The sequence below is a fragment of the Prosopis cineraria genome, unplaced genomic scaffold, assembly GCF_029017545.1.
Source record: "Prosopis cineraria cultivar Desert tree isolate PC_DT_omini unplaced genomic scaffold, ASM2901754v1 PC3, whole genome shotgun sequence".
NCBI classification, from domain to species: Eukaryota; Viridiplantae; Streptophyta; class Magnoliopsida; order Fabales; family Fabaceae; genus Prosopis; species Prosopis cineraria.
The window spans coordinates 25,986,816-26,011,504 of record NW_026555334.1 but is presented as its reverse complement, the minus strand read 5'-3'; the positions used below and the strand labels follow the sequence as shown (position 1 = coordinate 26,011,504).

General features: G+C 33.1%; 2 protein-coding genes and 1 pseudogene across 2 annotated transcripts; all 3 read right to left on the bottom strand.

Annotated features, from left to right (window-relative positions):
- Positions 1 to 12,725: 12,725 nt before the first annotated feature.
- On the bottom strand, positions 12,726 to 17,614 carry LOC129305481 (xyloglucan endotransglucosylase protein 1-like; annotated as a pseudogene).
- A 99-nt stretch (positions 17,615 to 17,713) lies between these two features.
- Positions 17,714 to 20,525, bottom strand: LOC129306945 (codeine O-demethylase-like). Its single transcript, XM_054947772.1, has 4 exons — positions 20,251 to 20,525; positions 19,808 to 20,052; positions 18,322 to 18,646; positions 17,714 to 18,217 (listed from the first exon to the last, which is right to left on the bottom strand). Exons 1-4 carry the CDS (start codon positions 20,500 to 20,502, stop codon positions 17,948 to 17,950), a joined length of 1,092 nt encoding a protein of 363 aa, XP_054803747.1. The 5' UTR covers positions 20,503 to 20,525; the 3' UTR covers positions 17,714 to 17,947.
- A 2,199-nt stretch (positions 20,526 to 22,724) lies between these two features.
- Positions 22,725 to 23,063, bottom strand: LOC129305480 (glycine-rich cell wall structural protein 1.0-like). Its single transcript, XM_054945500.1, has one exon. The coding sequence runs from the start codon at positions 23,061 to 23,063 to the stop codon at positions 22,725 to 22,727; it is 339 nt and encodes a 112-aa protein (XP_054801475.1).
- Between the last annotated feature and the right edge of the window lie 1,626 nt (positions 23,064 to 24,689).

The following is a 24,689-nucleotide window of genomic DNA, read 5'->3' as shown; positions in this document are numbered from 1 at the left end:
CACTCAATACACTAACCACTTTAGTGTACTGAGCCCACAATACGTAAGACAACACTGAGTATTAGCAGTGTACCATAGAATATCAAAAGTCCACACCTTCTCATTGGTGAACTCCCACCGAGATCATGCCTTTTATTCGTGTTTACTTTTCTCGAGTATTGACCACTTCAACACTTTATGGTAGTATAACATTTATAAATCTTCCTTAAATGGTTCCTTAGCCTATCTAAGGTACATTACTTAGTTATACTTTCTCAAGTGCAACTTCTATTCCTTATGATTAAAATACATGTAAACAAATCTTGTTTTCATAAAAACATTATTGTTAAACAATTAGAAAACATATTTGCATTATAATCAAAGTAGTATCCCATAACCTCTTATAAAGCACATTTAATCTTTTAAAACATGTAATGCATGATAGCTAGTAATATTTATTTAAAAATAGCTAAAACAAAGTAATAAGAAATATAAATTTCCTTGTTACCTCAACCCTTTGGTACCAAAATAGTACCTCTTGTATAAAATAGGACTCGGCTTGTTCCTTAACTTCCGAACAAATTCCACCAACAGTCCCTACAACATATAAGTGATCCATATCATTTATCATGACAAATAACATTAATGAAGACTATAACTCATACCACACAACTTGAGTCAATGAGTCATAATCCATCCTAATGGTCCATATATTAAACCAACCATTCACATAGTATCACTTAACTACCAAAAATATTTATTAGCCATCACTAGGCTAATTTTCAATTTATATAATTTTTAATCAATTAAAAACCCTGACTTAGTATCACCAACTTTCACTATTAGCCCTTATAATGAAAACCAAACCTTAATTTAAATCTTATTGGGCTCAAATAGCAAAATTATAACTAAATCAATAAGCTTAAACCATTGAGGAGCAAAACCCAATCTCTCAGGGTTCAATTTGTGCCCAAAACACCTTTTTTCATCCAATTATCCATTCAAAATATTAGATCACTATATAGAAACTCAAAACATCCTCCCTAGGATTCCTAAAAACAAAAGCTTATAAGAATAAAGCCTTTAGGATCAAAATCTAGAAATTTTCTCTTTCAAAAATTGAAGAAAATCAAGAGAAAAGGAAGAGGATCGAAGTAGGAAGTTTACCTATCATGTAGCCGAGCTCGTAACGGTCACAAAGACTCTTAGATTCGAGCCTAACTCCCTCTCTTTCTCTTCTCTTTTTCCTCTCTCATGTTCATTTCTTTCCTTTGTTTCTTTCTTTTCCTTTTTGTATTCTATTTTCTCTTTAAAATGCTGGTCTAAAAGTTTGGAGAAAATTACAAGAAAGGGCCTAACATTTTTTATTATAGCACAAAATCTCGGGTTAACTTTGGTAATTTTTCCCATAGTTAAAAATCAAATAAAACTAAGTTTTTGCTGAGAAAAATTTAAATTCTAGATCTCTATTAAATTATTCTAAATTTTAATTTAATTATAGATATTTTATTTTTTTTTTAAAATAAATTCGAGTCTTAAAATTTTTGGGATGTTATAGTCCGGGTACTCTCGATCAACCTTTTCCTATTACGTAGAGTCAACAGGATGCCTTAGCATACCATCTCTAATTCTCTCGTTTGCATGCCATATCAAATTTTTGAATCTACTACACTGCTATATAAGCATTTAAACCTAGGCACAATGGGAAAGTACCATACCACCTTCTCTAGACTCTTTCCATTATCCTAATAACATGATGCATTACATTTAGGAACTCAGTTAATGATACATTTTCATTCCAAAATAAAGCACAATCATTAGGGCAAGCATGTATCTTCTCATAACTTGTGCCTACAGATCGCAACACTTGTTTTGCATCATATGTTTGGGTTGAAAGCTTGTTACCTTTCAGTAACATTTCATGAATAAGTGAAAGAAATTCTATTAGGATCATATCAATCAACCTACCTCTTACTTTCAAGTTGAACGATCTCAACATAGCGGTTAATTTTGAGAATTCTGTGCAATTGGTGTATAAAGATGTCCCTGCATCATTTCTCAACCTCTCTAGTATTTCTGGACAATCCCAAAGTTCCTCTTTAATAGCATTAGTCATCTCTTCAACACGATCATCCTCGTCTATACTTGTTTCGAAATCATGTGGCATGTACGCATTGCTATACGCATGGCTTCTATTAATTGTATCCCTCAACTCACCATGATTATGCCAACATGTATAAGTATGATCAATTCTAAAATACACTAAATGATCTTCCAACTCACTCGCACTAACCCCCTTGAAGAGGCCACATTTCACATAAGGGCATACAATACTATTATGGTCTGCCTCATTCTCTAGTGCGAATTTAATGAACTCCTTCACCCCATCGACATATTCTTTTGTGATTTTATTTGCAGACATCCATTTCTTATCCATAATCTCTCTTAATCTAATAAGAATTGTTAAGAAAAATCATATTAGTAACTCAATCATATTGAAAGAGTTAGTTTAATGAATACATTAATTACTAACTCTATCAATCATGAGTCACATGCTTTCACACACACATATATATCATCCCTTTCTAAGATAATTAAATTTAAAATAATATTTATAATTATATTAAATTAATTATAAGTATTTTATCTTATGTGAAAACTTACCAACAAGTGAATTCTTTTATTTATAATTTAAAAAAAATTAAGAATTATTTTATGTTAGTTATAATCATAAAAAATTATTTTTTACTTATAATAATAAGTAATATATATATATATATATATTTCAGTATTAACATTAATATATAGGCCCAACTATTATAAAAATTATATGTCACTAATTTATAAAAACTAATTTCATTGAAATTTTCTACCCCTATTCAAAACAAATAAAAAAAATTCTTGTATAAAAAATTTGCTGTTAATTTAAAAAGAAAAGTTAAACAAAAGGGCCCTTAAAATGCCAAACTATTAATTTCAAAAAAAAATTTGGCAGCATAACAACATAAAAATAAAATTTTCTTAGGCATTTTGCCTTCATTCTAATCACATTATCATCATTATCAAAAATAATAATATCACATGTTATTTAAAACTACAAATTACACATATGTAACAATTTTGAATAAGCTACAAGTACTCATGTACAATTCCAATCACTATGAAACTTCATATACTACTCAATCATCAATTAAAGAACCAAGTGATAAATTTTTTTCAATCAAACTAGTTAAATATTGTTCAAACAAAAAATAAATAAAAAATAGACAATAAATTCAGATAAAAATAAAAATAAATATAACTCTCTTCTAATTATATATTATTAGTCTAACATGCATTTTCAAGTGACCCATAACTTAAATTTTATGTGGGTTCTTGCCAAAGCTCATTTTTTTCTATGAAGCATTTTACTGAACAGCTTGCATGCAATATCAATAACACCCAAAATCAATATAATCTAATCTAACAAAACAAAAGCCTAATAAAGAATTAGTAATCCATGCAATAATGAAATACAAAAATCAAGTTAAATCATTTCAGAGAGTAAGAGATTCAGAAGAAATGAGAAAAAAAAATGAGACCACTTATGTATGAGAGAGTAGAGCACGAGAGACAAGATCTTCGGTGGTAGGAGATGAGTCTTCGGTGGCAAAGCAGGAGAAGAGAGTGGTGGGAGAGAAAGAGAGAGCTTGAAAGAGATTAATGCCTAAAATGAGAGGAGAGGAGACAAGAAGAGGAGAGAGCCGAGACGAAAAACTAAAAGAATCAGATCTGGAAAAATGCAGAAGGGGAGGCCAAAGTTAATGAAATAAAGCACATATTATATGGTTAAAATATTAACTGTCCAATAGTCAACATCTTTATTGGATGATTATTCATAATAATCATCTAATAAAGTCTAAAAAAAAAGAGGGAATTGAAAAAATTCAAACATATATTGGACGATTCTAAAAATAACCTATATTGGACGGTTATTTATTGAACTGTCCAATATTTTAATTTATTGGATAGTTATAATTATAACCGTTAAATAAGGCCTGTCATATATACCCATTTTTGTAGTAGTGCTTTAAAACACCATAAAATATTGATTTCTCTTCTTTAGTTAGCAAGAAACATGCCTTAGGGATCTTTGTTCTTTGACCATCACTTGTTGCTTTTAAATGAAGCTTCTTTCTAATTCTTATCTCTTTTTTTTTCTAGCAATCTCAAAAAGAGTCCCAATTATTTTGTCACAAATATTCTTCTCTATGTGCATCATGTCAAAATTATGATATAAAGTAATATCCTTCTAATATGGAAATTGCCAAAAGATGGATTTTTCTTCCATGGACCATCCTTCTTTTTCTTTTTATTCTTCCCAAGCACAGAGGAAAGATTTTCTAGCTCTTCTAAAATTCTTATTGCCTATAATAATGGGGGCAGGTGTCTATACTCAGTTTCCCCATTGAATGAAGTTGTATCTAATCTCCACTTATGATTTAAGTCTAAAAAAACCTGATGACCCATATAGCACATCTTTTGACTATGATTCAAATAAGTAGAAGTCATCCCATAATTACAAGTAGGATATGCAATCTTCCTTTAGTGCTCCAACCAGATAACATAGCGTATGTAGGGTAGTCTAAAAGAGCTGCATGCAATTGAAAGGTTTGATTTTTGGAAATGTCATAAGTTTCTACCCTTATATCCCATAATAACTTTAACTCATCAATTATGGTTGCAAGTACATATCAATTGCATTTCTTGGAGACCGTGGCCCAGGAATAAGTAAAGACATCATCAAATATTCAAGCTTTATGCACAAATTTAGAGGATAATTGTATATGGTCATTACCACTGGCTATGTCTTATGAGATATGCTCATGGTTCTAAATGGATTAAATCTATCACTAACTAATCCCAGCCTTATATTAAGGGAATCAAGTGCAAACTTAGGATGCTTGGCATCAAAATCCTTCCATGCTTAGCCATTAGTTAGATGCCTTAATTTATCATCTACTATACATCCTTCGACATGCCACCTTAATGAATCCATAGTCCTTGAACACATGAATAGCCTTTTCAATCTTGGAATCAAAGGAAAGTATCTTAGAACTTTAGCAATAACTTTATAAGCTTTTTTAGATTCCTCAACCTCATTATCTACTTTAGAATGTTCAACCCTGTGTGAAGTTTTATAAAGATGGTAACATTTAGCATCCTTATGTTCCTTCCAAAACAACATACAATCATTAGGACATGCATCAATCTTTTTGTAATCTAATCCCAAGTCCCTTATCATAGATTTTGTTTTGCCGAAAGAGGTAGGAATATTTAAATCAGGTAAAGCTTCTTTTAACAACTTTAGAAGTAAAGTAAATGATACATTACTCCATCCAGAAAGACATTTTAACAAATAAATTCAGATGGTAGATAATAAGATGGGGAATTTCTTACAACCCAGATACAACTCTTGTTTTCCTTCCTCAACCAGTTTATAGGATTTTTTTGGCATCTTCATTAAGGCCTTCAAGCACATCATTTACTTCAACTAAATTTTTAAATGTCTCAAACAATAAACCATCTACGTCATCGCATAATATACCTTCACTACCAATGTCACCATCAGCATCCATGGAACTTGTACCTTTTCCTTGAAAAACTCACTCTTTATAGCCTCGTATAAATCCCTTACTTATTAAATGGTCATACACTACATCTCTCTTTTTCCACCTACAATTGTGACATTTAGCACAAGGGCATAAAATTTTATTTCTTATAGGATTTCCCTTACTAAAAGTAAAATCCAAGAAGTAATCAACACCTTTAATGTAATCGTCACCAAGTCGAGGCAAATCAACCCAATCCTTCTTCAATATTATATGATTTTCTAAAAGTTAGAGTTATTGGGAACATGACATGAGCTTAGGTTGTGACATATAACGAATGAAAAATGGCATGAAAAAAAAGTTTATGCTTTAAAAATGTACGTGAAGATATAAAGAGAGGAGACAAAAGATCAAGTCATAAAAGCATGACACATCACTTTTAGTTCTCTTGTAGATAAATAAGATAACAAAGACTACTACTTTAATCTTGATTAGCCTAATCCCCACTCCAATGATCTTGTCCCTTGTCTTTGACTATTAAAGTAAGCACATGTGATTATGAACAAAGAACTCATGTTTACAGATTAAAGTAAAATATAAATAAATTTAGATTATATATAAATAAAATTAAATAAGATTACAAAATAATTCACTCAATCAGACCATATATGCAAAAAAAAAAGACAAATGGTATCTCTATTAAATATTAAGCAAGAGTAAAAATAATTGCTTCGAGATTACTCCCTTAAAGAATCATGAATTCTGAAATATATAACTCCTCAACTCTATCATCTAATTTATTTGATATATTAGAAGGGGGCCTTATAAAGAATGATCGTCATGATTTTCTACAGCAAAAAGCATAGAGCTCTTGGTCTTCCTTCTGAGTTTTCACATTTACATTGTGGGGAAACAATCTAAGTTCTTTTTACCAATGATCAAGAAATGTTCAAATAGAGAAATTTCCTAGTTCCTTAGACTCTAGCTTCTAATTTTTTTACTTATGACAAGAACGTGCTCTTCATTCATATCATATATATGTGATTAAGTTGTTTGAAGCAAATGACAATCTCATCATTAAACACTATCTTAACTGTCATGCTTTTGCACAGGACATGATAAAGAAATTATCTATTTATAAAGTTAAGCAAGTTCACATATCATAAGAGTTTTCTAGTATTTTACTTAGTGATTGATATAAAGAAATGGGCATGTATTTATAAATTCAAGTAGATTACAAGACTTTCTACTCTTTCAGTTTCACTATTGTGTTTATATGATATTATGACTAAGGTTTTAAAACAAAAATAGTAATAGTGAAATGCTCTTGGTTACATATAGGTTTGGTATTATACAACTTCCAATACCACTTCATTATATCATGCTCATTATTCAACATTTTATAGAATAAGATAATAATAATAAATATATGAACTTGACATGTAGTGTGTAACCGCACCATAATAGCTAGTAATGCAATATACATGCCAATTAAATTATAGGAGAGAGTGAAGTGTACATTCTCCTTTTATTTTGTGTGGCATACTTAACCAAACACCTCTAAATTGATGAGTTGGAGAGTTTGTCTCCAGTTGGACAAAACTATGTAACATTGTTTTTATATGAGAGTATAAGGCAATGATGCATGTTAGGGCATTCAGATCAATAACCTCTAAACTCTTCCCTTATAATTCACTGAGTCTTCTAAAGCTATGATTTTTATCAATTGTTTTCAACATCTAAAGCTATGATTTACAAAATCTAAGAAGTATCTGAAATTATTCCCTCCATTTGCAAGCCCTAATAGTAATGACATTAACCAAAGATAGAGATGAAGTTTGATAGGCTACTAGAGGAAGACAAACCTTAAGACTTTAGAGTTAGAGACAATGTGGTAGAGGAAGAATCAATCACAATAGTTAAGACTTTAGTGGCAATGAGGCATTTCACTAGACCATCTTGCCATGAATGAAGAAACACTGGTGTCTAAGAAAGGAAGCAAGAATTAGAGATGGCATAATAGAGGAAGAATCTATCTAGTGATGAGGACTTCAATGGCAACAAAGGGTTTCACTGGACTATCTTGCTATGAACTAAGAAATGCCAGTGGTGACCAAGAAATGAAGCATGGCTTTGAAGGTTTTAGGTGTTGATTGAATGAAGAGCTAGGGTTTAGAGGGAGATTAAAGCCAATTATGATTAAAGCTAATTAAAAAAATTTATTGAAATAAATTAAAGAAAGGCATGAAAATAAAAATGGTGGTGGGAGGTAGTGAGATTAAATTAAGGAACGGGTTTATTTGTTGGTTTAATATAAATTAGATAGGTTATAGTTATAATAGGTTGCCTATTTTAAAAATAAATTGTAACAGGTACACAAGTGTTGCCTATTTTATAATAGGCAATAGTTTCTTTGTGTTGCTTCATGTATGTTACTTAAACTACTATCTAAATGGAATACTCAAAAACGTGTTGTCTTTTATAGCAAAATTAATTGCTGCTATAAACTTCAAATGTTGTAGTAGATCTCAATATAACTTATTGAGTATTGCCAAGTTAACTATTAATAATCATATTTCTATTGAATTTGATCATATTGGTTGTTATGTTAAGGTTCAAATGATCAAAAAAGTCTTGTGATAAGGAATATTTAATGGAAGTTCCTATGCAATAGTGAAGCTTGAAGAAGAATGTCCAACTACGTTGATTGTACATTCTAAATCTATCTCAAATACTCAATCTCAACTTTAGCACCAACATCTTGGCCATCCCTCATTCTATGTTTTTTATAAGACTTTGTCTTCTTGTAATATGAATATCAATAAATATGCTTACTCTTCTTGTGATGCATGCCAATATGGCAAGTCCCATTTATTGCTTTTTGAATGGTCTATTTCATGTGCTTCTGCTATACTTGATCTTTTACATACTGATATATGGGGCCTTACACCTCTTTTTAGTAGCTCTAGTTTCAAATATTACATGACTATAGTTGCTTGATGTGGATCTTTCCTCTCAAGGCTAAATTTGATGCAATTATTGTCTTTTTTCAGTTTAAGAAGCTTGTTGAAGATAAATTTGATAAAAAATTAAAACTATTCAAAGTGACTGGGGTGGCTAGTGTCATAGCTTTGCTAATTTACTAGCTAATAATGCTATTGAATTTAGGCATTCCTATCTTTATACCTCTAAATAGAACAAGAGAACTGAAAGAAAGCATAGGCATATCGTGGAAACAGGACTTACATTACTTGCTCAAGCCTCTAAGTCATTTCACTATTGGTATGATGCTTTTTAATATGAATTTATCTTATTAATTGCTTATTTATTGTTATATTAAATGGTGATTCTCCTTTTACAACCTTGTTTGGCACCATAATTGATCTCAAGTTTCTCAAAGTTTTTAGAACTGCATGTTTTCTATGTCTGACTCCATATAATAGGAACAAATTACAATTTCACACCACAAAGGGTGTTTTTCTTGGGTATAGTCTTGAACATAAAGACTATAAATGTCTTAGCAGTACTAGACTTATCTTTATCTCTTGCCATGTTATCTTTAATGAATTGAAGTTTCCTTTTAAAGATGGTTTTCTAAACTAATAGCAATTAGAACATGTTTATCTTTTTTGCACTACCACCTGTACCTATCATCTCTCCTAGTCCTTAACCAGTCTATAATACCTCCTCTTCTTCACTTGTCCTTACTTCAACTAGTACCCCTTCTACTACATCACCTAACATCTATCCAAAACTAATCCTATCTTCATCTTCTCCTTCTATTTTACTTACTTCCTCTCCCACACCTTCCTCATGTTCTCAACCTTCCTCTCCCACACCTTTTCCCTTACTTAAAAATAACACATATGCTCACTTAAAGTAAAAGTGGTTGTGCAAATACCTTCTTATCTATTTGTTGGTGTTTCTAAATAGATTATTAAAGCTGAATTAGTTCCTCTCACTATTTTTGATGCTCTATCCAAACCTTCTTGGTATAATGCCATGAAAGATGAATTTAATGCTTTGTAGTGAAATAAAACTTTAGACCTTGTTCCTTACACTGGTTGTGAAAGTATAGTTTGATGCAAGTGGGTTCTTTAGAATAAGTTTAATATAGATGGTAGTCTTCAAAAACACAAAGCCATCTAGTTGCTAAGGGTTGGTGTATTAATCAACTTGGCATTACTAATGCCTTTTCCAATGGCATTGTTATTAAAGTTATCTATATATATCAACTAGAGGGCATTGTTGATCAAAAAAATCCAAATCACATATATAGATTGCATAAGGCCTCATATGGTCTAAGCCAAGCACCATGTGCGTGGTTTGACAAGTTACAAACTACAATACTTTAGTGGGGCTTTAAAAATGCAAAGTGTGATACTTTTCTATTTTGGTTCAAACAACATGACTATATTATTGTCCTTGTTTATGTAGATGATATTATAGTAGCTAAAAATCATGCTTTCTAAATTAAAACTTTTACAGCATAACTCAATCATATGTTTACTCTAAAAGACATAAGTGATCTTTATTATTTTCTTGAAATTGAGGCCAAATATGATTCTACTGGTCTTTACCTTTGTCAAACTAAGTATATTATTGATATCTTAAAGAAGCATGGTATGCTTGATTGTTTACCTTGTCCCACACCTATAGTTCCTGGTCAAACTTTATGAACCTCTGATGGTGATCCTCTTTATGATCCTTCTCATTATCAAAGCATAGTTGGTACGTTGTAGCATGTGACTTATACTAGGCTTGACCTCTCATATGTAGTTAATAAACTAAGTTAGTTTCTCCATAAGCCTACTATCACTCACTAGCAAGCTATCAAATGTGTTCCACTATATCTCAAAGGCACTGTAACTCTAGGTATTCACATTTAAAAGTCAAACAATCATCATTTTACTAAGTATTCAAATGCAGACTGGGCTTCATGTCCTAATGATAATTTTTTTGTTGGTGGCTATTATGTGGTCTTTGGCAACTCTTTAATTTCTTGGAATTCCAACAAGAAAAAAGTTGTCTCTCATTCTAGCACAAAGTCTGAATATCATGCCTTAACTAATCTGGCAACCGAATGAATATGGCTTTAGTCTTTACTCTAAGAAGTTGAATTTCTAATGTATTGAACTTCTTAAACCTAGTGTGATAATGTAAATGCTCAGGCCTTTGCAAGCAACCTTGTCTTTCACACTAGAACAAAACATATAGAGCTAGATGCTCACTTTATTTAAGATCTTGTATTAGCTGGTTGAGTGATTATTAGATATGTTCCTTCCATGATTAGTTAGTTGATTGTATGACAAAGCCTTTATCACATACTAGATTTTGGTCTCTTTAAAGCAAGCTTGAGATTCTTCTAGCATCCCTTCTCTTGAGGGGGTATGTGAGATAGTACATGTGTTATTAAATAATTATTTGTATCTGTTGTGTTTTAATTGTAGTAACATGTGTTCAGTTATATTATTGTAACTACTTGACAACTAATTTATTGTATCTTATTTTATCATAAATACAAGACATCAAGCCTATCAGTATGTGATTGATTATGCCTTTCTTCATTATTCTAAATTTGTTACTTAATTTGAACACAGAGGAAAAGGTAGAGACTCCATTGGAAGTTTGAGGTGATGAACTACTCACGAGTGGATGAAGTTGTTAGAAATGCCCCTATCTAATAAGATTTGAATTGAAGTGCCATTACTCACACCCGTAAAATGGATGGTACAATTACCGCACAAACCCTAAAAAGTTTGTAAGGAAAGATGATGCAAGGAAGGCTTAGGAGATTCGGGCAAATAAGCTCTAGTGGATCATCAATATCCATAATATTACTAGTTAGATCAGCATCGATAATGAGAACATTAAGAATTGATGATTGGGACACTTGTGGTTCCACATAAACTTCTCATCACAATTATGATAAGACATTTTTGCTAGCACAACTACATCTCAATAGGGGAGATGCAATGGATAGGGCATTGTAACTTGGCAATTGGCGTTGGAAGTAGAGGGGCTTGAGCTAATTTTGGAGATGTAACAGTTGATGTTGAAATAGAGGGCCTTAATTGTAAGTTCAAATTTAAAAGATTCAGTATTCTTTTAAGTTAATTGTGCTTTAATTGTTTTAATCTTTCATTATTTGCTGTTGTCCATTTGTTTGATTGTTGCTTAGCATTTATGAATTATGACTATCATTGTTGATGATTTTAGTGTTAGTGATGATTAGTTTTGGACTTTTTAATGATTGAAGGGTTACAAATTGTAATTGTAAGAATGAATATTTAAAAAGTAATATTTTATTATTATTAGACTTTTAGTTAGTTGTAATTCTATAATTATTGTTGTATTTGTATCTTGTATTAGACATTAATCTTGAATTTAGTTGAATAATTTCATAATTAATATCTTTTTATTTAAATTGTATTATTTTAATTGCCCTCCTTGACCCTCAATTCAATTCAAGTTGAACCACTAACTCATAACACGTTGGCTTGACCGATTTAATGATTGGTCCAATTTTCAGTACCTTAGCATTTATTATTGTTCTAAGGGCAAAAATGGTAATTTTTATAGGCTGAAGCAAAAGAAATAAAACCTCTTCTTTGTGCTCCAGGAATGGTTCAAACTTGGGACCTATTGAATAAGTGATTACATAGTAGCTACTAAACCAATTCTTCTTCATGCTAAACATATTCCCAAAATTAATATAATTACTATTAAAAACAAAGTTATATATTAATTAATTATAATTAATTATTTTTATTTTTATTTTTATTTTTATTTTTATCTCTGGGCTATTACATCACCCGCCTGTATCTAAAGTCATGTGCCGTTCGACATGAAAGGGTGCAGGAGGTCAGAGAGCACCAAATGATGTAACCTGAATTAACTAATAAACTGCAGAAGAAACTTCACTGTGATTTATTAATCAAATGTTACAATCTCAGTATTACAACTTTCATGGAGGGAAATAGCAGAAAGCTAACAGAAATGTATAAAAGAGAGAAGATAACCGGAGAGAGAGAGAGAGAGTTTAGAAGGAAAATATTCATCAAAACTTCGACACCCTTCTTACTAAGAGAGGACGCTCTAAATACCCTCATTCTCCCTGACTTTCCACGTGCTCGAGGGCTTCTACATAATGGATTAGGTGCATGCAAAGGCCCAACAGTGGACGAGCTGGGCTCTGCATCTGTATTGGACCCCTTGATCATAACAGAAACAGAAGTGCATTACATTGCTGAGTGTTCCTAAGGGAACATAGAAACTAGAAAGCCTGCAGCATTCGTGTCGTCGACCTTGAGGAAATCTCTTGAGATCTTGACAGTAGTTAAAAACTATGTAATACTTGCGTACCCATCTGAGTGGTTTTCCGCCATTAGCGTTTAGAGCTTGGAGCTGCTGAGCATTGTTATTAGCAAAGATTATTGGTAGGTATAACATTGAAGTTGCTGAAGGAGGCAGCGAAAGGAGCACAAGACAAGTTAGTTTTGTCAAGCCCTCCTCTGGTTGCCCACAGGTCTGCACTCCATAGACTGGCGTATAGCTTCATTGGCTGCCTGTTAGGGAAGGGAACAGCTGTGGCTTCATAGTTGTTGTACACTCTAATAGGAATGTTGTCCACCAAGAAGCTGCTCACACAGTTGAAAATAGAACAAAAACATTTAGTAATCAAGTAAATTGCAGAGACGATGCATCATTTTGATTTGATCTGAATTATTTAAATCATTTAATTGTCTCTAAGATGTACAAAGGATTTGAGTTATTTTTCTCGCATATCGATGTTTTTTTTCCCCTCGTGCGGAACTTGAAGGCGAGAAGGATTATGACTTTTGACATTTTACAGAAATAATATCATAAATAATTATTTTGAAAGTGAGGCACAAATGACATTTAAACTAAAAGAATTACTTCGTGACAAATGATAGAATTTTAACAGTTGTTTTGCAAAAAATTGTGGGGGGCTTCGTACTCAGGCCATTTTAATTTGAGATATTGTTGGATTAACTTGATTTATTACGGATCAATGAACAAAGTCAATAATGAATATCTATACCATGCGAATGAAGCTAGGTTTAGACGAAAAGCGTGCTTCACATATCTATTAATGTTCTTAGGATGAATGTATTTTCAGCAGGAAAAAAAAAAACTTTAATAGTTTATATAAATTTTCTATTGTAAGAAAAATATTTTTAAAAAAAATTAAATATTGGGTCAGGAGAGGTGTATGTCTATTGCTTCTCACACGATGTTTTGTGGGTTCCATACTACAGAATAGGTGTGAAATTTATTGATTGGATCAAGCCAAAGATAAAACCGTTGCTCTCTGGAACCTCTGCCCTGGGTATAAACATTGGTGTGAACTGTGTATGGTTGTCCACTGACGTTTCCCAAAGCCTCAAAATCTACCTCGTCATGGTTTGGCCCTTCTGAAGATAACTAAACCCAAAAAAAAAAAAACAAACAAAAAAAAACAAACAAACAAACAAACAAACAACAAGAAATAACCTCAGTCAACAACACTGTAAAAATTCAAAGGCCACTGTAAATACCGCAGACACTGAGACGAGGGGATATGTCTTGCTCTTACATTGTATGCAGTAACTGTGCCAGCTGAGTTGCGAGAGACAAGCTTAATCTTCATGTCAAATCTCCCAAACAGATATTCTCTCCGGGATTGGAATCCAGAGCCAGAAGCCTCATCAAGAGAGTGTTCGGAAGCTTCCTCCTTTTAAGTGTCACACCCTAAAAAACAGGTGTGACCAGAACGAGATATGAGCACAAAACTTACATCCCTTAAACCGTGATTGAAGAAAATACGTTAAAACATACTAATAGGGTAATTAGAAATTGTTACATTATTAAATCATATATTCAATTTTAAAAGAAATGTGAGGGTCCTACCTGTAGTCTACGTGGAGCATGTAAGGCCAAAATCCAACATAAATATAAAGTTCAATTTTTCATCAAATTAAGATTTGATTAAAATAATTCTTCTTCTTTAATTCAGGAATAAAACTTCTTAGTAAATACTTCAAGTCACAATTTTAGCTATACTATTTGAGACCAAAATATTTTTTTTCCCCAGTGAAGGATGTCCTAATAATAAATAATTGAACATGAATAAAAGGAAAGTTTGAAACAATTATGAAATTTAAAAAGGCAACGATCTTTATAAAAATTTAATAAACGTTGAAATAAAAGGATTTTATAAAGTTTTAAATAAAATCTTGAACTATTAAAATACCTTATCAAATATTATTATCACTCGATTCAAGAAAGCAAAAAAAATAAAATAAATAATTATAAATAATTTACTAATTAAAACTAATGGAATGTAAAATCATCAAACAATCAAATTCATATTACAAAGACTTATCAGAACAATTAACAAATATGTACACATAGTCAATGAGGGTAAATAACCAAATGCAGCTCTAACCACGAAGGCAAATGTAAATACACAATTCATAAGTGTAAGTAACCAAACATAACTGAAACCACAAAATAAATGTGGACACACAATCGATGAGGATAAGTAACTAAACGCAGCTGAAACCACGAAACAAACGTGAGTACGATACTCACGAAAAACCATCCCTTCATTCCATGTGCGTTGACCATTGCATGGGGCTAAAACCTTCTATAAGTACCTTGCTAGCTAGGTGAACCATAACACGCTAAGGGCTAGCAAATTGCCGTTAGCAACCAGTGTTCTATGTAAGGTTCCTTTTTAAATCCACTTTTAAACATGCAAGAAAATCATTACTTACAAAATATAATTTCTCTTCTTAGTATCAAACTCATATGAATCATGTAAAACATCAATCTTTCTAAATATAAAAATTTATAATTAGTATTTCATAAATTGTTCACTAATTTTTATAGTTGGCTTTATTAAATAATAGACTACTAACATTTGTAAAAGTATTTCCATAAATCCAAAACATATAAGTTATGACTTCAAGAAGTAAAACAATCTAATTTACAAAAAGAAATAATGCAAGAGAAATTTATAATATCTATAAATTATTAAATTAATATTTTGATAACAAAAATTTTTTTAATTTATAAATTGATTGGAACGTTATCCATTTACTTGTAATATTCACAAGATTCGTAATTTGCTTCTTACAACTCTAATAAACTCTTCTTTCCTCTAAATGCCCTTGGCAAGAATAGAGGAGAAGGAGAGGTTTGAATGGCTTGAAGCATGACCAGGGAGAAGAGGCCGATGCCACGAACAAGGAAGAACAAGGGGGGAGGATGAATAATCTTGTCACACTCACAAGCACAGCAACGATGCAAAGGTAGGGAGGAGGATAGATCGACTGTAACGTGGGGACAGGTAGGAAGAGATCGTGACTTCTTTTCGAAGCTCCTTGCTACGGCCGATAGACATCCCTACTACACACACACACACACACAGGGGCAATGAAGAGAGGAGGAGGAATGAAGAGTGAAGTTGATGGGAGGGGTGTTTTCCAGTCAGAGATTCTCTCTGTCTCTCTGTCTCTCTCTGTCTCTCTCTCTCTCTATCGTTCTGAAGGAGTCAGCAAAAGGGAAATGAAGATTGAAGTGTGCGTTTTAGTCTCTGTTTCTTGTATCTGATTTTTTTTTTTTTACTGAAGGCCATTGTGGTAAGTTCACCATAGTCGGAAACTAAAAGAGGGAAAAATTCATGGCCCCATTAAGATCGAACCCAAAACCTTTTTAAAATATGTAGGTCACATGAAGTCCACAAATCACCATCATCTCTTGTGTATCTGCGCTCGAATTAATAGAATTATAATCAAATAACTTATCACCAATTTTCTATTATTGTTGTTGTTGCTTACTGGTTTGGGTTATTATAATAATCTTACTAAAGGCTGAAAAAAAAATAAAACACCTCTCTAACACTAGCAAAAATTCGAAGCAGTGATCCAAATAGATGAGTTATTAACACCATTTTCACTGCACCCAACATTCCCTCTAGTCTTATTTGTTCCAAAAATTAACAATCAAATAATTTATCATTAATTTTATTCTTTTAAATTCCTAGGTTATTATAATTTACTCCCAAACTTTAAATAAATTAAAATACAATCAGAATTTCTTATCATAAATTTAACTCTACTAAAATTCGGGGGTTATTACATTAAGTATCTTTGCACGTTGGTCGCCCTAAGTGATGTCAGTGTCATCGTTGAAATTACCTGCCTCAATGGCTAAACACAAACCCAAAAAGGCACAGAACAGAAACACACAGCTGAAACTCTCTCAAATATTATTGCCATATTCGCTTGAATATCTTTCTCTTGAGCTAATCGCCTTTATGTAGTCTTAATTTATGAAGTGCAATGTTAGTGGCAGCTTCATAAGCTGAACTGCTAAGTACAGAAGAAAATAGCTGGCATGGGAGATACTTTGAGCTAATAGTTTCAGCACCATTGAGTATTTGGTACAACGGGACAGAGACTCTATTAGAGGCAGGGTTATGTTTTGCAGGTTTTATATAGCTGTCAGATAGCTGATGGATTGAGAATTATTCGAAGGAGACGCAGGATACAAGGTTACGCGTGAGGATGAGGTTGCACCTGATTTATTCTTACTTGTTTACTACTTAAAGCAATAATCTCTTATTTCCATATCCACATATTCTTCTCAAATGAGAAAAGAAAATGCTGATTTTGCAGCATGATAGGTAATTCTGTGCCCTTCGGTATTTTCTATTCAATCAAAGCCTCCTGGCTCTTGATTTTGAATTATCATGTTAATGTAGAAATCTTAAAAACTCGTCTCTGTTTGTTTGAACATTTGAGAGACATTCCTTGTAATTTCAAAATTCATAGGAAGTTTATTTCTACATTCAAAATAACCAAATATCTTTGTCACTATGCAGATATTACGTAACAATCTAGAAACTGCTATTACGAGATTTGCACACAAGGAAACTTCATATTATACATTCCTCAGCCTCGCATTCAAAAGTTCAAGGGTGGAATAGTCTTACCAAGAAGGTCTACGTTTACCGGATAAGGTTGGAAAGCCATACATAATCCCAGAAACAGCCACGTGAAATATATTAAATCATTTATTTCTCCAGGTCTCTTGAATTTTCTTGTATGACAATACGAATAATCGGACATAGATTTATTTAAACTATTCAGGATATAATACAGTATATATAACACAACATTTTATTTACATGTCGCGCGCGCGCGCGCAGCAAGATATAAGACCAGCATACTGAACTGCACACACAGGAATCTAATGCATACACTATCACATACCACTTTTATTCAGTCCTAATCAATCTCCTTAAAAGCATATACAAGATGATAGATAAACAGAGAGTCACACTTATGGTAATTAACAACAGATGATTATATATTGCTGGTGAGATGTTCTTTTTCGGTCCTCATGTGCTCTAAGAATGACTTCCCTTGCTGCTTACTAGAGAAGAAATCATTCATATATTTCTCCATTCCAACCCTTTTGAACAAGGGAGGATTTTCTGGGCTTATAAGACTCATTGCAGGTCCAATTTCAGACTCAAGTTTGGCGAGGAAGAACAAAGCCATGGAGATCCTTTCCTTGTCTGAGTTCACTGTTGCCCTGTGCTCCACACTTTTGTACACGCCATTGCTCATAATCTGCACAACCACGAAGGGTTTTTTAACTGTAACTAGCATGCATGTAAACTTTAACAGTAGGACTGAACGATGATGATGATGATGATGAATGATGAGAAATTAACCTCGAGAATGTCTCCAACATTGACAACAAGGGCGTTAGAGAGGACGTTCACAGGAAGCCAAACGCCATTTTTCTTAACCTGAAGGCCACTCACTCCATTGACCTGGTTCAGGATAGTGATTCCTGTAGCATCTGAATGAGCACCAAATCCCATCACCTGCTCTGGTTTTGGGCATGGAGGATAGTATGTCATCCTCACTGATTGCATCCCATCCTCAAACAACTGCCTCATCTCTCTCTCCTCCATTTTCAGATCTATTTCCAGCAGACCCAGAAGTGTCATTCCTAGATTATGCACCTTTTGTATGTATAAATCCAAGACAGTCCTGCACATATACAATAATCAAAGTCACAGGCTAGTTTGGTATGCTCCTGTGGGGTGGGCTATAGAATTAATTAGATTTAAGATTTTTATTTTATTAAAATGATCTTAAGATTTGATTTGAACAAATGTAATATTTTTGATTACTATGTTATCTTTTAAATTATTTGATAATATTTGCATTTAAATATTAGGATTTATAGAATATCCTTTTAATATTATGTTACTTTTTTTTTGGCTCTTTTTTAGGATTAAATCAAAGGAAGAATCAAATGAGTAGAAGAAGGCAAGGAAAATATGAAAAATAATTAAATAAGAAAATGAAGGGAACAAAATAATGAAAAAAGTAAGTAAATATGATAAAATGGCTTAAGATGAAGGAACATGAAAATAATCAAAAATAGAGAAAAAAGAATTAGGAAACGAAACAAGTAACCAAAGGAACCAAAATGAATAAATGATGGGATATAGAATAAATGCAATCTTTTATATTACTATGTTATCTTTTAAATTATTTAGAATATTTGCATTTAAATATTAGTGTTTATAGAATATTATGATTTTAATACTTTTATTTTTAGGGTTAGGTTAATGGTAGTTTTGTACGCCTTTTAAATACATAAAAATTGATATTGATTTGTTTTTCTATGAGTGTCTCTCTATGTTTCTATCCTCCTTCTACCTTTACACTCTTCTGTCACTTCCCTCTTTTCTTATCTTCTATATCTATTCCTTATTATCTTCTTCATTCTCCTTCCCAATTCTGCATCAATTTGACTCCTTTGCTACTTATTTCATTTCTCAATTTCTTTTTCTTATTATTCTTGATTATTTTTATTTTCCTTCATCTCAAGTCATTCTATCATAGTTATTTCTTTTTGCTATTATTTTGTTTCATTCCATTCATTTTTTATTTAATTATTTTTCATATTTTCTTTGCCTTCCTTTTGAATTTCTCTCTTCTGTTTCTATCCTGTTTCTATCTTTACCCTTTTCTGTCTCTTCCCTTTTCTCTTATCTTCTGTCTATTCCCTATTATCTTCTCCCTTCCCCTTCCTTACGCTGACATGCATCTTTACTTCTTGATATATTCAAGATATCATGATTAAGATTGAGTGTGAATCAAACATGTGAATATTTGCATGATGAGAGAGAGAGAGAGAACCTGAGGGATGAAGGGAGCTCTGGGAAAAGATACGGTTTTCGTTTGTGGAGGGGGTTGATGGTCATATAGAACCTATCACACCAATCTTGTTTCTGATCTTGTGATCCAATTACGGTTCCATAGCCTTCAACATCACCTGGCCTTATCTTGTACTTTATCTTCTCTTGCAGTGGCAGCCTGAAAAATCCTTCAATCTCGTTTCTTATCTTCTCTTGCTCCTCCTCGCTGATTCCATGGTTCACAACCTGCTCACATAAAATATCATGAAAATAAGAAACAATCAAGAAGCACAAACTAAAAGAACTGTGCAATTGATATTCTAACGCTTTATACACGGCGGTGATCATCATGTTCCTTTGAACTCAGCAAGAGAATAATGTGAGGTTGGGATCAAACAAGCTTCAAATCAAAGAGAAACGAAACAGCAGAAGGCGAATTCTAACCTGAAAGATACCCCAGTCTCTACAAGCTGAGTGCAATTTCTGGAGCTCAGTCTCTGTGTTTTCTCCAGAGAGCAAGTGGTTCATGTCAAGAATAGGTATTGGTGCTGCATCAGTGAGGGTTTCAGAGAGCTGACAATGATCTTCACGAATGTAGCGTTTAGGAAGAGAGAGAAGAGGATTCTTAACGAGCTCTTGCACACTCAACGAAGATGGATCACAGATTATCAAGTTTGCAGGCAAAGACGATGCCATGGCTATCTTCTGCACGCGCACTGTACAAGGCACTATTGTGGGCGAGGCTAGAGGCTACAATATATATATATATATATATATATAACGAAACATGCATAATATATGTAGTTGTTTATTACTGTTTGGTTTTGTCTTCAATTATTTATGGACAAGCCATACTATTTATTTATTTGTCTATATAATGCAGAGGACCCATACTAGTTTTATAAAAAAAATAAAAAAACTAATAAATTTAGATGGTTTAGTTTATGTTAATGATCTAACTTTATTTAAATTATAATTATTTTTTGAATAAAATAAATGAATTTATTTTCTTCGCTTTTCTAATTTGACAAGAAAATTATTCATTAATTGGATTTTCATGTTCAATTTATTAGAGCCTAAATCTTAAAAAATTATTAAGTAATTGTTTTTAAACATTAACATTTGAATTAAATGTTATTTTGAAAATATACATATTTTTAAAAATATATTGTCATAAAATTACATTTTTAAAATCTGTAATTATATATTATCTATTTTTTAATAAAATTATAAATTTGTTTGATTCAAATTTAACAATTATTCCAAAAGGTTATTTTTTAAAAAAGAAGGTAAGTACATCCACGTTTAATAATGATAGTTAGATGCAAAATTAATATGTAAATATAAAGCATAAAAGTTTAATAATGGGAGTTAGATGTGCACATTAATATGTAACTATAAAAGCATAAAAAGTTATTAATGGTAATCAGACGCATACTTAGTCAACGAGTGGGTGTGAGTCAGCATCATTGAGGGATAAATTGGCATTTGATTAGGGAGTAGATATGCACACAATAAAGGAGGAGATAATTAATCATGATCTATGTAGTGTGGTCCGGTAGATAATATAATGACTAATATTTTATCTTTTTAAGATTGGAAGTTCAAACTTTTTATAAATGAAAAAATTGTATTGGAAGAACTATTATTAATTAGATCTAATAGCTAGTGTTTAGAGTATCAAACAAATATAAATCAATCAAATTACGAGGAAAATAAATTAGAGGCACAGTCTCTCTTTCAAATACATCACCAATTGGCGAAAATAATTTAAATATTGTAAATTAGGGGAAATAGAAAAACATTATTAAAAAATGATGATCACAAGAAAATGATAATTATAGTAAATGTTTGGATGTATACTGTAATATGGCCGGGAGACAATTAAGCATTCATTCATGGCAGATCATATCTGTGATAATTAATTATTAGCTACATGTTTAGCTATGATATTGACTTTTTAAAATTTATTACATGATAAGAAAATAATTGAGTCTATATCGTATATAACACCAAGCGGTGGCTCATATTCAAGTTCAATGAACGCTTACAAATTACATGTCCAAATAGTCGTCTCAAGAGAGAATATAAATATTGTTGTCCAAATAGTCATATATCTAATCTTTTGAATATATGTCCAGATCTCTCACATAATACTCGTTCCTTTCAGCCAGTTATTACTTGTAGAATAGGGTGTGTGTGTGTTTTTCTATTATCTTTGATAACTTAAACGTGCTTAAATTAAAAGCTTATAATTTGTTTGTTTTGAGATGCCTAGTTTGCCCTCACAAAACTTGAATGGTAAGACCAATTATGACCTTGGGACTTGAGAGGGAAAAATTAACTGGCAGAATATAACATAATCTTCATTATTTGTTACACAATTTCGCCCTCATGTGCAGGGGTTTTATGTCCGATGCAAGTTAAAAATGAAAAGTTATATTCTTTTATTTTTTTTCATTGGAAAACGTTTTATAGATTTCTATATGTACGTATACACTTATATACACATGGTTTTAGCTTTTTAACTTTTGGTGTTAAAAAAACATAAGCATGTGTAAGTTATCCTGATTTAATGTGTGATTGTATGTCATAATCTGTTGGGAGAATCATATCTAATAACTACTTAAGAAATTTATTTATAAACAAAAATTGATACGAAATATATTGTTGTCAAAACAGGAATCACTAGTACAAAATATAAAATTTATGGGGTACTTTTTACATCGGTTGGAAGGCAAACGGTGTAAAAAATAAAGGCAGTGGCATAATTATCTTGAATTATGTAACACTTTTTACACCGGGTGTCCAGGCACCCAATCCCTCACCTGGTGTAAAAGTAGTTTTTACACCGGGGTTTTACACCGGGTGCCTGAACACCCGGTGTAAAAAAATGTTTTTTAAATTCATTTCTCCCTTCATTCATCAGTTCCCTCGTCTCCTCCTTCTCGCGCCCTCCCTCTCGTCTCCCCTTCGTCCACCCACTCCCCCTTCCCCTCGTCTTCTCCCTCACCGGCCGCCCTCCCCCCCGTCCGCCCAGCCTTCCCACCTGTCGCCGAGCCCCCTCCCCTCCTCCCTTCGCCGCCCACTCCCCCTCCCCTCGGTCCGCCCAGCCCCTCCCCCTCATCTTGTCGCTCCCCCTCCCCCTCCCCCTCCCCCTCCTCCCCTCGCCGCCCCCTCCCCCTTCCCCTCGGTTCGTCCGGCTGCCCCCTTCCCCTCCCCCTAGGTCCGCCCAACCCCTTCCTTCTCCCCCTCATCCCACCCCGCCCCCTCCCCCTCCCACTACCCCTTCCTCGGCCGCCTATCCCCTCCCCCTTGTCCCGCCGCCCGTCCCCCTCCCACTCCCCCTTCCTCGGCCTTCCCCCTCCCACTCGTCCCGCTGCCCACTCCCCCTCCCCCTCTCCCCTTGCCCACCCCTTCACTCTCCCGCCCCTGCCCCTCTCCCTCCCTCTTGCCCCCCTCCACCACTCCTTCTCCCTCCCTCTTCAGTGTTGAGCCGTTGCTGCAGCTGCCACCACCCAGGTATGTGTTGAATATAAATTTTTAAATTTTATAATGTTTAAATTTAGTTTTTAATGATATTGATTGTTGCTGGGAGTGCTGTTAGTGGCTTCATAAAGCCTCAGGTTGTTGCATGTGATTCATTTATTTGGTTTAAAATTGTTAATTTTTTCGTGTAAAATTTTCTAAAACTTTTGGGAAGTCCAATTTTTAGGGGAGACTCTGTCGAAATTTTTTTGAATTTATTCTTTCCTTTAATTTTTTTAAATTTAGTTTTTAATGATATTGATTGTTGCTGGGAGTGCTGTTAGTGGCTTCATAAGGCCTCAGGTTGTTGTATGTGATCATTTATTTGGTTTAAAATTGTCAATTTTCTCTTGTAAATTTTTTTTAAAAGTCTTGGGAGATCCAATTTTTAGGGGAGATTCTGCCGAAATTTTTTCAAATCTTAATTTAATTAGGAACTTAGTTTTTTAAAATAGTTTGAAGATAATAACATTAGTTATATTCTTTAGGAGGTGACATATGGATCGTAGTTGGATGAATGCTAGACGAACGAGTGACGAGTATGATAATGGGGTGAAAGAATTTTTGGAATTTGCTAAGAAAAATGCTGTTGACAATAGTGAAAGGTTCTATTGTCCTTGTGTTAATTGTTTGAATGAGAGGAGACTAGGTGTTCCCGAAATAAGAGAGCACTTAGTTTGTGATGGGATTTGCAAAAATTATACAATATGGATTTGGCATGGTGAACGATTGGAAAATTATAGTAACACATCTCAATGTGTGGGAGTTGATAATCTTGATGATGAAGTAGAAATGAATGAAGATCGATTAGAGGACATGATCCGTGATGTTGGGGAAGAGGCTTTTGAACGAGCACATGTGTATGATAACTTGTGCACTGACGCAGAGAAGCCTCTATACCCGGGGTGCACTGATTTTAGTTTGTTATCTGGGGTGTTAAAACTAGTTACCTTAAAGGCAAGAGCTGGGTGGAGTGATCAAAGTTTCACATGGTTGTTAGAGTTACTTCAAATAATGTTTCCGAAGGGCAATGTACTACCAAATCGTTATTATGATGCCAAGAAGATCTTGTGTCCAATGGGTATGAAGTATAAAAAAATACACGCATGTCCTAATGATTGTGTGTTGTACAGAAAAGAGCTTGAAGGGGAGGAGAAGTGTCCGAAATGTGAGGCACCACGGTACAAAGAGAAGGGGGCTCCTACAAAAGTCTTATGGTATCTTCCAATTATACCAAGGTTCAAGTTTGTTATGATGCAAAGAACTTGATGTGGCATGCAAATGAGAGGATATCTGATGGAAAACTTCGACATCCAGCCGATTCTCCTCAATGGAAGAAAATTGATCAATTGTTT